Source organism: Lissotriton vulgaris, chromosome 1_2, assembly GCF_964263255.1.
Source record: "Lissotriton vulgaris chromosome 1_2, aLisVul1.2, whole genome shotgun sequence".
Taxonomy (NCBI): Eukaryota; Metazoa; Chordata; class Amphibia; order Caudata; family Salamandridae; genus Lissotriton; species Lissotriton vulgaris.
The window spans coordinates 81,117,946-81,131,143 of record NC_141686.1 but is presented as its reverse complement, the minus strand read 5'-3'; the positions used below and the strand labels follow the sequence as shown (position 1 = coordinate 81,131,143).

Below are 13,198 nucleotides of genomic sequence, written 5' to 3'. Positions count from 1 at the left end.
GTGTCATGTATATGGTACGTGGGATTGGATTGTGAGATATGGTATTTAAACAATGAATTATTTAATCAAATGTAAATATATGATTTTTAGGGTGTAAATGTATTTATGGATAGTAATAACTTAACATATGTATTGAAATTAGGGATTCATTTTTTAGAATCATTAAATAGAAAGTATATATATATATATATATATTTTTGATACTTTTTATATTTAAGATGGTTTTATCAAAGGATTTACCCTGGTCAATATAAATAGATATGTTCAAGCTGCTGTCCAGTTTGCACTTTGCACTTTAAAAATCCAGTTTATAGAGGTTATGTCGTTCTGATGGTAAACTGTATAATGTAACAATGTTACTTATTCTTTATCACTTTAGGGTATTGCACTGTTTACAAAGTTTATTATTTATTAATGACACTGAATAAGTTCCAATTGCATGTTGGTATACAAAGGCACTACAGGCATTTATGCAAGTATTCACTTTTTCTTACAAAATTTGTAATCAAAAGGTACCCATTGAGGGTTTATTTAAAAATCACTAGAATAATATTTTTTAAATGTGTTTTTAATTCGGTGATTATGTGTGATATGTGCCCAAATAACAATCTTTCCACCATGTTTATGTATGGCTGCTTTGCACTGGCACTTTAAAAGGCGATTTGTGATGCCTTTAAGCTGTCATGTGATCAAGGGAGGGATCTCCCGAAACGCGCAATGGCGGCAAATGGCTAAATAAATGATTGCACGAAGAAATTGGGTCTATGCTTGTTTTTCCATAAGCGAATTGGAGGTGATCGAGGACGATTTCCATACTCGCGGGGGTGTTTCAAAAGGATTTTATTCCCAATTGGCCAGCAACAGACGCGTTTCGGCGAAAAATGCCTTTTTCGTTGTCCAAAAGGCAGGGATATATATGTGTGTGAATATAAACACAGACATATATATTTATATATATATATCCTACATATACTTACCTGCGCTGTAATGTCACCATGCGTTGCAGTGACTCATTACAAATGCATTTAAAACATTCTTGAATGGTAATGGTTCTCTGTAAGAGCCTGCATGGTAATGACTTGAGGAATTCAACCTTTTTGTAATGGAGCTGAACTCTCTTAAGGTGGCCACTGCAGTGTATTTTAAGAGGGGCAAGAGCACTTCTATCAAACTATGTCTGGAACGCTTAAGTCGGAAGAGACAAGTGATGCAGTAAATATTAGTTCAGCAGCACAATTTTCACTCGTCAGTTGGCAGAAAATACAGAATAGAAAGTGTGATAGAGAATAAATAAGGAAAAATGTAGTGCAGGGGTTTGCTGTGCCCTCTAGCCATAAAGCTTTTGTAAGCAATCTCTGTTTTTCCGCAATATATTGTTTCTCTTACTATTAAGGTTGAAAGTCTTACATTTGTATCGAAACTCTTCAATTCATCTAACGTGAACATTGTGTATGCATTTTTCATGATCAGGTTGTGAAAACTGCAATAAACATTTGAAGCACGAAATTACATCTGAGAAATTCAGAATGGTTGACGGTATTACAGCAATAAAGATGCAAGATAAATGGTGCATTTGAATTTATTTTCCACTAGTAATAAAATGCAATATTTATCGTTTTACGTATGCTGCTGTAATGTACCTGAAGAGTGCTTTAAATTTACTCTTTGAATTTCACAAAAATGGGATTGCTAGAAAGTTTCCTAATGTTAAATTCAGATGATGTTAACTTATTGAAAGGAGCTTTATAAAGTAGATGTATCCTTTATTTCTAATGCGAAGGGCACTAACAAGTCAACAGACAGTGCACTAAGTTGAGGTTCAGTGTCAGGTCTTTCCAAAGAATGGAGGCAAATTTGAAACAATTTAAACCACTATCCTATTGAAACGATGTTATGGAAAATCGTGATGTGCAGAAAAATTACCATCACATTTTCTAATTATAGGTGTTAGCAGCGTGGATAGTGTTAGCAGTGTGAGAAATCCAAAAGAAGCAGAACCTCGCGGGACAAGAGAATACATGACCATTAAATTACAATGACATTGCTTCATCTCAACAGGATGTGTGTAGAAGTTAATATATATACGCTGTTTAATCAAGAAGTGCGATCAGGAAGTAGCTTACATACTAACAAGTACATCAGTGAAGAGTGAGCATTAAGAACAAAAGCTTAACTTCCAAGAGAATCATACGAGCTAGCTAGAATGAATAGACCAAATGACATTAAAGACTGAAACTTAAGATTTTAATTTTAACAGGGTTAATTTGACGTTTTAGCAACCCTGAAATGCATATATTGAGTCCACATTTGCTGGCCACTGCTTTATGGCGTTTTTGTAGAATGCCTTCACATTCAGAGCATTAAAACAGAGGTGCAAAGTTCAGTTTGATAGTATATGTCCAAATATTTAGAGCCCATTGAGATCGTAAGACTGTGAGCATTTTGCACAAGTTAACCGGCATTTGGAGGATAATTAAATTACTGATGTTGATTGGAGGGATAGGACAGACCACAAGTTGTATTTGTGTATTTTTAAAAAGCAGGCATGCCTGCATGATTACAAATAATGTTAATATAATACTTGAGGGGCTGTAGAAATCAGCCATGACTGTGGTGTTGAAAGGTGTCTTTGACAGGTCTGATTGTCATTAAAGAGAAGTAATCTGACGGATCCTTAAACAATCCTTCCTACAATTCATTGCGGAGTGTGAAACACTCGAACTATGGAGGGGTGTGAAACATTGATTTAATATGCGCTTAAATTATTTATGATTGTCTGAATTGAACAGCACAGTCTAAAAGGAAGCAGTGAACAGATGATTGGGGGCAACTAAATTGTCTCATCAAATCAATTAGATCTAATTACCAAAGTGGTTAATGCCTTTTGTTTGCCTACTTTTTAGGTAACTATAACCAGTGTTCGATATGTCAACAATCACTTTTGTGAAATGTATAAATCTGAACCTCAAACTTCTGACATATTTGAACCGCAGTGGGAAACACAGTGGTTAGTATGAGCCTGAGACAAATTAAATAATTAGCATGTAACACATGTAAGACAACAGAAGGAAAAGGCAAACAAGAAAGGAGAAAAGATTTACACACAAAGAGCCAAGCAGGGCGTACTCAGAAATCGGTTCCTCCTGCCAGCAGGCTTGAACGTCACTCGCTCGGAGGCACAGTTAAATTTCGCCCAGCCTGTGAGAAAAAGGGAATAACAGAAATAGGGAGAAAACAGACAGAACATAGCTACGAGATGTTAGAATTAACTCAAAATCGAAGATGTGAGATGGATTGCTTGAGAACAAATCCCCAACTGGACAGACAGGTGAAAGGTCACTTAAACACCATGAAACACCATTAATGACAATCTGTACGAGAGTAGCACTAAGGCTTGAGACTGCAATAAAGCATTACTACAAAAATTACTGGCAGAGCAGTTCATTCTTTTGCATCTGTTAAATAAAAAAGAAGTGGACCACAGTGGCAGCACTATCAAGAAGTATACATTGCTTACCGTCTTCAAATGCAAGGAGATCAGGAAGATTAATCATAAATGGGTCTTTAGTTTTAAACAAGAAGCTTACCCTTTACATGCTATGAAAGTGGAAAATAAAAGTCTATAGTCTTTAAGCTCTAGTAGCCACGGTTGTTATAACCACAAAATAAAAACTATACCTTAATGGAAGCACTGACTTTACCAGAACATAGTGTACATTGGTTTGGCAGTGTTCCTCAATTTCAGAAATGTAACCACTAACCAGAAGGTACTCACCTGGGGTATTTGTGGTGCTCTTAATACAATACAGGCCTTCTATGAACAACTATCTGAAAACATTAGTCCACACTGACATACACACATATAGTGAAGCAACAGTTCAGTTTACCTTAAATTCAAAATGATTACCTATAGAAAAGAAAACGTCCTTGTTTAAAAAAATGTGCTTGCTCATGCAATGTTACTGTTTTGAATGAAAGATTGATCATGCCTAAAAAGCAATTCAGGTACCACTATTCAGGTGGTTCCTTCACAGGAGGTGGACTCAAAGGGTTCAGAAACCTTGTTTACTAGGCTGCTATAAAAAGATATACCTGAAGATCTACAGATCGCTCTAGTAGGATACCCCATTATATCTGTTCTAGTTATATACTCTACAAAGTTAAAAACTGGTATAATGAGAAAATAGAATTATTTTTATTTCGAGAGCTCCATAACATCATATGAGCTTTCTTTGAAATTGTAATCTGAAGAAGTCCCTTCCAATTAGCAATAATTTGATGGTTGAGAGGTCGTAGTTGATATACCTATAAATTAATTCCTAGAGAATCTGAATATCAATGCGAGAAATAGTACTCTAGCATACTTTATATAGTTTGTGGAGATCAAGTAGCTGTAGGAAAAACAGCATTGTACTTAAACATGAGATCCACGTTTTTTTTAAAAACTTTATTTTCACCAAAAACATCTTACAAAAGAAGCTTTGATACATATACGTACATTTTCCTTGAGCATCAATTGTCATACCATATCTAGATAGTGTCTAAAACCGTAAATTAACATAGTCATTAAGCACCAAATAACCATAAACATTGGCAAGAATAATCGTCCAACAGATAGGGGTTCCTCTGGGCAATCCCACTCATACTAGAGCAACAAAAGATACATCAACAGAGCGCTGACAACCCCGGAAACCAGCGTGGAGTTACGGGTCCGATAGGATTGCGTATATAATCAAACCATACAGTCATGGATGTGTTATCACCCAACCCCCTCAGGGGTTATACCATGTTCTAGGGAGGATTCAGACTCCTGCCTGAGCATCTCAACATAGGACTCGTAGGGCCCCCAGATGTCCTTGGGGCGTGATGAACAGGGCATCAGACTAGCATAAAGTTAACTGTTCACATTACAAGGCGAGACTGAGCAACCAACCCTGAACGGTAGGAGAAGTCTTCCGCCCCCAATAAATAGCTTCTTCTCTTTTGGCCAAAAATAAGCTATGTGATGCAAACCTGCAAACTTTCTTAGGGAACTGAAATGTATATCCTAGCAATGCTAACTTTGCAAGTTAGGGCATGTCTAGGAGAGTTGAACGAAGTCTGCGTGTGGAGCGGAGCATTTGTGGCACGTGTGGGGCTTGGCTGGATGTATTTTGTGCAATAGGGCTGGGGTAAAATAGATGAGGCGCAGGAATTTGAAGTGCAATAATTTGTGCCTGTTATTCAGGGAGATGTTTTGCGTTACCAAACAGCAGTATGCCCATTGGTCATCTGTGATGGTGATTCCCAAGTCTTCCTCCCATGCGCTAAGGATTTTGTCATCTCGGACAGGTTTTAGCAAGGCGCAGGCCTTATAAAGTTTGGAGATCAGATGTGAGCTGCCCGTGCTATTTATGATCAATGTCAGGGAAGAGAACGAGGGCGGCTCGAGTGAGAACGTCAGAAAAGTGTCTCGGATTGCGGAGCGTATATGGCCCATCACAAATTTATCCATAACGCTAGCAAGTCGCGCATCCTCCGAACGGGAGAAAATGTGGTCGTCCGGATAAAGGTCACCCATTGTCGCGAAAGCAAACCGCATCAGAGTACGCTGTACCAGTCTTTCCCCCGTTATGAGAAGTAAATGTGGGTTAACTACAGGAAGGGCGGGGGAATAAAACCTCTCCGTGCCAGTAATCCGGCACAATTTATGCCACGCCCAGCACGTGGTGGAGATGGTTTGTATGTCCTGGGGATCTCTGGGGAAGCCCGTGGGGAGGAGCACCGATAAACGCTCTGGGAGGACGAAGTCTGCCTCTGGTTTTAAATAGGGAATCCTAGCGTCATGATGATACCAGGTAAAGGCATAACTGCATTGTGCCACTAAATAGTAGAGCTGAAAATCTGTGACACTATAACCCCCTCGTACGTATGGCAAAGTCAGAACAGCCCAGCGGACTCGCGCCTGCCCACCACCCCACATCAGAGCGAGATTGGTGAGTGGGATCAATAAGTTGTTGAAATAATAGAGAAATTTGGGGAGGACGATCATCTTTATTATGGTGACCCGTCCGGCCAGCGATAAAGGGAGTTGTAGCCATTTCATCATTTGAGTGGTCATTGTGTCCACCGCACGTCCATAATTGAGGCTCAAGATTTAGGCTGTGTCCAGGTGTATGTTTATGCTTAAATATTTCACTGATTCAGTGCACCATTCAATGGGGAACTCAAGGGCCCAGGGTTCGGTACTGCTTGTCAGTGGGAATATGACAGATTTGTGCCAATTTATATTTTGAAGCTTGTAAACTTATTTTGAAGCTTGTAAAGCGCACGGCTACCCCCGACGGGGGTGTCCCGGCGCTATAGACTGCAGACTTAGAAAGGAGAAACACTTTAAGAGATGGTGAACAACCATGTTTTCAGTTTGCTCCGGAACAGTGATTCGGAGGAAAAAAAACGAAGGTCCAGTGGGAGGCTGTTCCAGAGTTTAGCTGTCATTACACCAAACGCTCTGCCACCTGCTCTGGAACGGCGAAAGCGAGGGACAACCAGGAGACGCAAGTTATTCGACCTCAAAGATCTGACCGACTGGGATAGCATAAGTCTCTTTCTCAAGCATCCCTGGCCCGACCCATTGAGGGCCCGAAAAGCTAGAGTCAGAACCTTGAACTGAATGCGACGGGCAATGGGAAGCCAATGAAGCTTCTTACGATAGGATGCGACAGAGTGGCGATAAGGAATATTGCCAATCAATCTCGCCGCCGCATTTTGTACAATTGCATGCGTTCAATTTGGTACAAGGGGGCACCGGCGTAGAGACTGTTGGCGCAATCCAAGTGTGAGGTGATCAGGGCATGGATGATGGTTCTACGGGCATCCAACGGTAGGTACAGAAAGATCTTTCTAATCATAGGCAGTTTCCCGAAGCAAGCTGCCGTGACCTTATTAATTAGAGCTTTGCAGGATAGAGCATTATCAAATTGAAAGCCCAGATTACGTACTGTTTGAACTGGAATGGGGGGAGGATTGAGCACAGTCGGCCACCACAAAATGGCAGGCAGCGTGGTTTTCTGGTAAAAAAATAGGACCTCCGTCTTATCAGTGTTGAGTCTGAGATGATTAGAGGTCATCCAGGAGCATATATTGCTAAAACAATGGCGAAAACTGGCAAAATTAGTGTCAGAGTGATCTCTAAATGAAAACACCAGCTGAGTATCATCAGCATAAGAGACCACTCTGACCCCCCAAGATTCCACCACCTTCGCCAGAGGAGCAAGATACACATTAAAAAACAGGGGGCTCAGAGCAGAGCCCTGAAGCACGCCGCAAAGTAGAGGTTTACCCTCTGATTCAAAAGGTCTAAGAAAGACCTTCTGGGTCCGTCCTTTAAGAAAGAAAGGAGCCAATCCAGGTCAAAACCGCGCCTCCCATTCCAGTCTGACCCAGACAATTGATGCAGAGTCCAGAAAAATGGCCAAATCGATTCATTTCTCGGATTAATTTGTGTAAATTATCTTTTGAGTGTCTGACAAAGAATTGAAATCGTCGGCATAAAGCGAAATCAAGAGGGGTTGAGTATTGAATTGCAGCCCCCTGTTTAAATGCTTTTCCTGAAAGTGTTGGACGAGTGGGTCCATTGCCAAAATAAACAATAACGGGAAAAGGGGGCAGCCCTGTCGTGCACCCGGTGAGACCTGAAATGGGGCGGAGAGTGTGCCATTTAAACGCAAGCGGGCAGTGGGCTTGGAATACAATGGGCTGTTGTGGCGATAAAGCCCCTAGGCATGCCCATGCAGCGCATTATTGAGAGGAAAAAAAGCCATTCCAAGGAGTCAAAAGCCTTGTCTGTGTCTAATAAGATAGCAGCAGCTGGAGTCTCAGGGCCAATCCTATGGATGACCGAGAAGAGCATGCGGAGATTGAGGGAAGTGGAGCGATGGGGTACAAAACCAGATTGGTCCGGGGAGATTATGAACTCCATCAGTTGAGACAGTCGGTTGGAGAAGACCTTTGCCAGGAGTTTATTTTCTGAATTTAATAGGGATAGTGGGCGATAGGAGCTACACTGGGTGGGGTCCTTACCAGGCTTGGGGAGCAAGATTATCACAGCCGCCCGTAAGGCGTGGGGGGTGGGGAGGGGGACAATCAGCTTTTCTAACGCCTTGGCAGTTTATGGGCCAATATTTCTCTATATGTTTTGTAAAACACCCCCGTAAATCAGTCTAGCCCAGGTGCCGAGGAGACCTGAATAGTGTCAATGGCTAGGAGTAAGTCATCGACCGAGATGGGTTCAGCCAGGAAATCCTGCATATGTTTTTCCAAGCATACGAACGCTACTTCATTGAGATAGTTTTCCTGTGCTTCATTTATATAACGTGGAATAAAATTCCAAAAAGCTACTCTGAATAGCTGCAGTGGAGGTGTGAAGTCTGGAGTTTTCAATTCAGTAATGTAGGCCTTGTGATAAGGCGGTCTCAAAAATTGAGCCAGGGTGGTCCCCCTCCCCGTAGCGTCTAGTGGTCCGGTATTTCCCCAAAAATAGGATTTTTCTGTCCACAGTTTCCCTGTATTCTTCCAATATAACTGTCTGCCTATTCTCAGTCGCGGATGTAGTGTGGTGTGCAGCCTCCTCATCTAACGTCCTGAGATCTCACTCAAGTCGTGTAAGGGTGTTGCGAAGGTCTCGGAGTACCCCAGCGTGTTTGGCAATACAGGTGCCCCTAATGAATGCCTTGAAACCCTCCCACAGTACAGCCCACCAAACCTGTATTGATCAAGAAATAGTCTTCAATGGCTTCCTGGATTTCAGCCCCAAACCCCCACTGCCGCTCAAAACCTTCGGGGCGGGGGACCAATAAGAGCATCTTGACAGGGGAATGGTCTGAATAAGTTCTAGGGAGTGTTTCAATCAGGGAGCACCAGCATGATATCTCTGGGGAGAGAAGCCAAAAGTCTATCCCTGACCATGTGTTATATTGACCCGAATAGTGTGTGTAGTCTGTAGTAGAGGGATTCCGCTTCCGCAGACGAAGCTCTCTGAAAGCCCTGTGTGCCCGTTGTTTAAAGTCCTGAGCTGTCAAGGTAATGGGATCAGGGAGTAAATTAAAGTCTCCATCCAGTATCAGAGAAAGTGGATCCAAGCACCCAATTGCGTCGATATATTATGAAAGAAGGCATGATCGTCTGTGTTAGGGGTGTATATGCATACTAATGTAATATCCCTGCCATAGAGCAACCCGGACACCGCCAGATAGCGCCCTTCGCTGTCTTAGAGAGTGAATCTGTGGTAGAACGGAAGCCTATTATGTATCAAGATGGCTGTACCCCTAGCGTAATTGTTGTAGTTTGCGAAATTTGTATGTGGGCCCCAGCTACCACTAAAGTGTGCTCTATCTAACTTGGAAAGATGTGTCTCCTTCAAGCAGGCAATGTCCACTTTGTGTCGCAATAAATAGTGGAGGACCTGTCTCCGCTTTCGAGTATCATTTAAGCCGCTCACATTCCACAAGAGCAGGGTAAGGGACGAAGGACCCTCAACATTACCAAACCTGGCCATCTGGTTGACAGTGCAGTTCAAACAAAATAGACAGTCTATCAATGACAGCAGTTTTCAGCCAAGGAAATAGCAAATGTACGACAAACAAGTGAAAAACGAGAACCGTTACCCACCCACCACACCCCACCCAGCCATGTCCCGCAGGGGTAGGGCCACATCCCAAAGCATAGGGAACGTGAAGTACCAAAGAGTTTCATGCTGAGTCAACATTCCAAAAGAACAGCACCCCAAAGCGAACAGAACCATACACAAAGGATACACCATGGGAGGGCAGCAACGCCCCGGCAGGTATCCAGCATGTTTCAAAATCAATATGGATTAACTAGTGTGTTCCCGGGACCTCCCAACCAATCGTCTGCAGTAAAAAAGGTGACTCAGTCATCCCGTGCCACTGCTGGAAAACATTTCTCCACTTGCGTCTGAGCAACTGTGCGGGGGAGAGGAGCTGGATCTAGGTCGGACCGTGGGATTGTTCTTTTGTTTGTAGAGGAGACAACATTTCTGCGCCTCTGTTGGGTTTTCGAAGATGCGGGTCCTGCCATCCACATCAACCTTAAGTCTGGCTGGATACAGCATGCCATAGCGGAGCCTAGACACAACCGAATTTCCGTCTTGCCTCTTGGACCATGATTGTGAAATCCGGGTAAAAATACAATTTAGAACCATGCCACTCTAAGTCCCCTTTTTCCCTTGCCAGCCGAAGAATAGTGTCGCTGTCTTGGAATTTTAAAACATGTGCCACGATGGGTCTGGGAGGGAGGCCAGGGTTAGGGCGGGTCGTAACTATCTGTGTGCCCTCTCGATCACAAAACCGCTGGTGAGGGGCTCCTTTCCAAACAGGTCTAGCAACAGAGTCTCAACAAACCGATCCATTTCGGCCAGTGGAGGTCGATTCTGGGACCCCAAAAATGCAGACGTTGTTTAGATGACTGCAGGCCTCCAAGTCATTGTTCTTGGCAGCGACCTTCAGAATGCGTTCCATGCGATCCATTTGTCCCCGACGGAACCCTTGGTCTGCGCCGCCTCCGCCATGTTGGAGCCGCGATAAGGGTTAGTGTCAGCAACCTTCTCGAAGGGTAGCATTCTCTGCCTAGGGTCTTTGCTGCCCATGCCGCGAAGAGCAGAGCAGTGGCAGTCAGCGGGAGCCTTAGTGTGGGGGACCAGCGCACAGCTTCTCGCAGCAACTCCAATGTGTCGGTCACTCCCGCCGGCGCTAGGCTAGGCAGCGGGAGCGCCACTTAGTGGGCAATGAGAGAGCCCATGTTTCAGCCGGTCATGGAAGTGGTGACGGGCTGTAGGCAGACCTAACATCCATCTCAGTCCCATGTCCATTGGGCCAAATGCGGGGGTGGGCTAGTGCACAGTTCGCTGTATAGGAGAAAGTCCTGCATGGGGTGGGAGGGGGAGGGGGAGACGGGGGGAGGAGTACTGTGCAGCTCCACATAGGCGCAGAGAGCAAAATGGGGTGAGCTGTAGGGGCCCAGGGCCACAGGTGGCAGCGTAGCGTGTCTAACCCCAATAGCGGTCCGGCCGCTTCCTCAATGGAGTAGACGTGGGGTCGGTGAGCTCCCGGGCCGGCAGCCGAAGGACGCACCCCTCCTCACGAAGGTCCCGCTCCGGGTGCGTGCCAAAGTCCGGAACCGCCGATTGCGGAAAGGAACTCCAGCCGTGAGAGCACCACATCGGAGGAGGGCATGGAGGGGCTCTCCAGGGCGGGTGGCGTTCACCACTGTAGGCGGGGACGGTTCAGGGCAGATGAGGTCCGTGCCGTAAGGGACGGGTCCTGGATTACGGGGCCGCGCCGCAAACCTTCAGCTCCCTACCTTGTTGCTCCAGGGCGCTCAGCAGTACAATTTTGCCATCGGAGGGTGCAGCATCGGGATAGACAGCCACGGCGTTGCGGCGGGCCACCGGCGGTGAGGTTAACTGCAGGAACACGTGGTTTTGCTGGAGGTCCGGTCGGGGCGTCAGAGCCGAGCGGGCATCTTGGTCTCCGACTTGGCCACGCCCCCCCATCTTAGCCACGTCTGCCAGGATTACTATTACTATTTGAGTTTGGAAAAATCTATAGGCTAGTACACGTCCATGAATGCTCACGATGAAAAATTAAGTTACCTGTAACTATTGTTTTCCAGTGTAGGTCTCTTTCATAGAATGATAAAACTTAAATGCTTACTTGTCATCTCACTGTGAGCCCATGCTCAGTTGTGTACACATTATACTGTAAAGATGACAAGTATTCAAGTAAGTTATAACTTCTTTATTGAGAAGAATAGCACTGACTCCAAGGCACGTCTATCTGCTCTAAGCCTCTCAAAGCAACTGTCACATAACTGTCATCCTGCCGGTGACCAGGTAGAACATCCTGACGTCACAATGCACCGGCAGGTCGCGCGTGCATTAAGCAGGACGCACATCCAATATATTTGCTAGGTGCACTAGCTTGAGTAAACATAACACATCTCCCTTCCAGTAAAAACAAGAAGGACCATGGTTACACGACTGAAGCTTATGGGAAAAGGTTGGGAAAACCACGGCTAATCACAGATGAAATCGTGTAACTTAGCTGGAGGTTTGCCACTCTCCCATATCTGCTCACAGTGGGTTCATCCCCAAAACTGACGTCCTGAGATGTAACATCTTCATAAACAGAATCATCTGAATCAGAATTTGCATCGCTGTTGGTCTGATACCTGTACTCTTCCGATTTCTCCTTGCTCTGCCTACTACTACTGTCTTCCACCCGTGAGCCATTAGAAGTGTTCTCACTCTCAGAAGATACTTTGTTTGTACCTAAAGATACAATGTTAGTACCATCTGGACGAGACCCTCCAATATCTTCACGATCCAGAATCCAATCGCAGTCTTGAGAATAGGAAACTTCAAAATTATTCGGAGTGAATTGAGAACAAACCATTCTTTACACATTGATAAAGCAGAAAAATGCCAAGTTTTGCCATCGCTCAAAAATGCAGAATTACAAAACACTTTCTTAACCTCCATAGGTTGTGAGTAGTGATTTTTTCCATTCCTTGTACTTCTGGTATTCTTCACCCTAACTTTGTCACCTGCTTGGATGACAACCTTTTTACAAGCATGCATAGTGTCATAATATTTCTTACCAATGATTTGTGACTTTCGTAAATTCCCTTGAATCTCCGCTGGAGACCAACACTCTCTTTTTGGGGTAGACCAACCTACGTTATCCTTGGTTATGGGGGTCCTCCCTCTCAAAAGTACAAAGGGACTGGTACCAGTTGATTCACAAGGTGTTACTCTGAATGACCAAAGATTGTTGATAAGTTGTTTTCTCCATGACATGTCATTTTGATTAGCTATTTGAATGATTCCTTTAATCACCCGATTGAACCTTTCGACAGCACCATTACCTGCTGGATGATAAACAGACGTGGTTTTGTGTTCTGCCCCATGTTTCATCAGAAATTCTTTGAAGTTTTTGATGTAAATTGTGGGCCATTGTCAGACACAATGCAATTAGGGAGGCCCTCTCTTAGAAATAGCTTACGCAAAAACCCTACAACATTTTTTGCTTCTGTGTCTTGTACCACTTTAACCTCTGGCCATTTAGAGAAATGGTCTACCAGTACAATAAGATATAACAGTTCCCACTGTTCTCGAATGGGTCCGCAAATGTCAATACCC

At 44.0% G+C, this 13,198-nt stretch overlaps 1 protein-coding gene across 5 annotated transcripts in view; it reads right to left on the bottom strand.

Annotated features, from left to right (window-relative positions):
* The window catches only part of WNK1 (WNK lysine deficient protein kinase 1), a 1,566,458-nt gene that overhangs the window by 104,135 nt on the left and 1,449,125 nt on the right, over positions 1-13,198 (bottom strand). For 3 of the 5 annotated variants that reach the window (XM_086952840.1, XM_086952841.1, XM_086952844.1), the window contains one exon: positions 3,127-3,198. The exons of 1 other annotated variant lie outside the window; for it this stretch is intronic. In XM_086952840.1, coding sequence (XP_086808966.1) covers positions 3,127-3,198 — 72 coding nt within the window. Of the gene's footprint in view, positions 1-3,105; positions 3,199-13,198 lie in introns of all 5 variants that reach the window. One more of the 5 variants, XM_086952843.1, reaches the window with a different exon arrangement.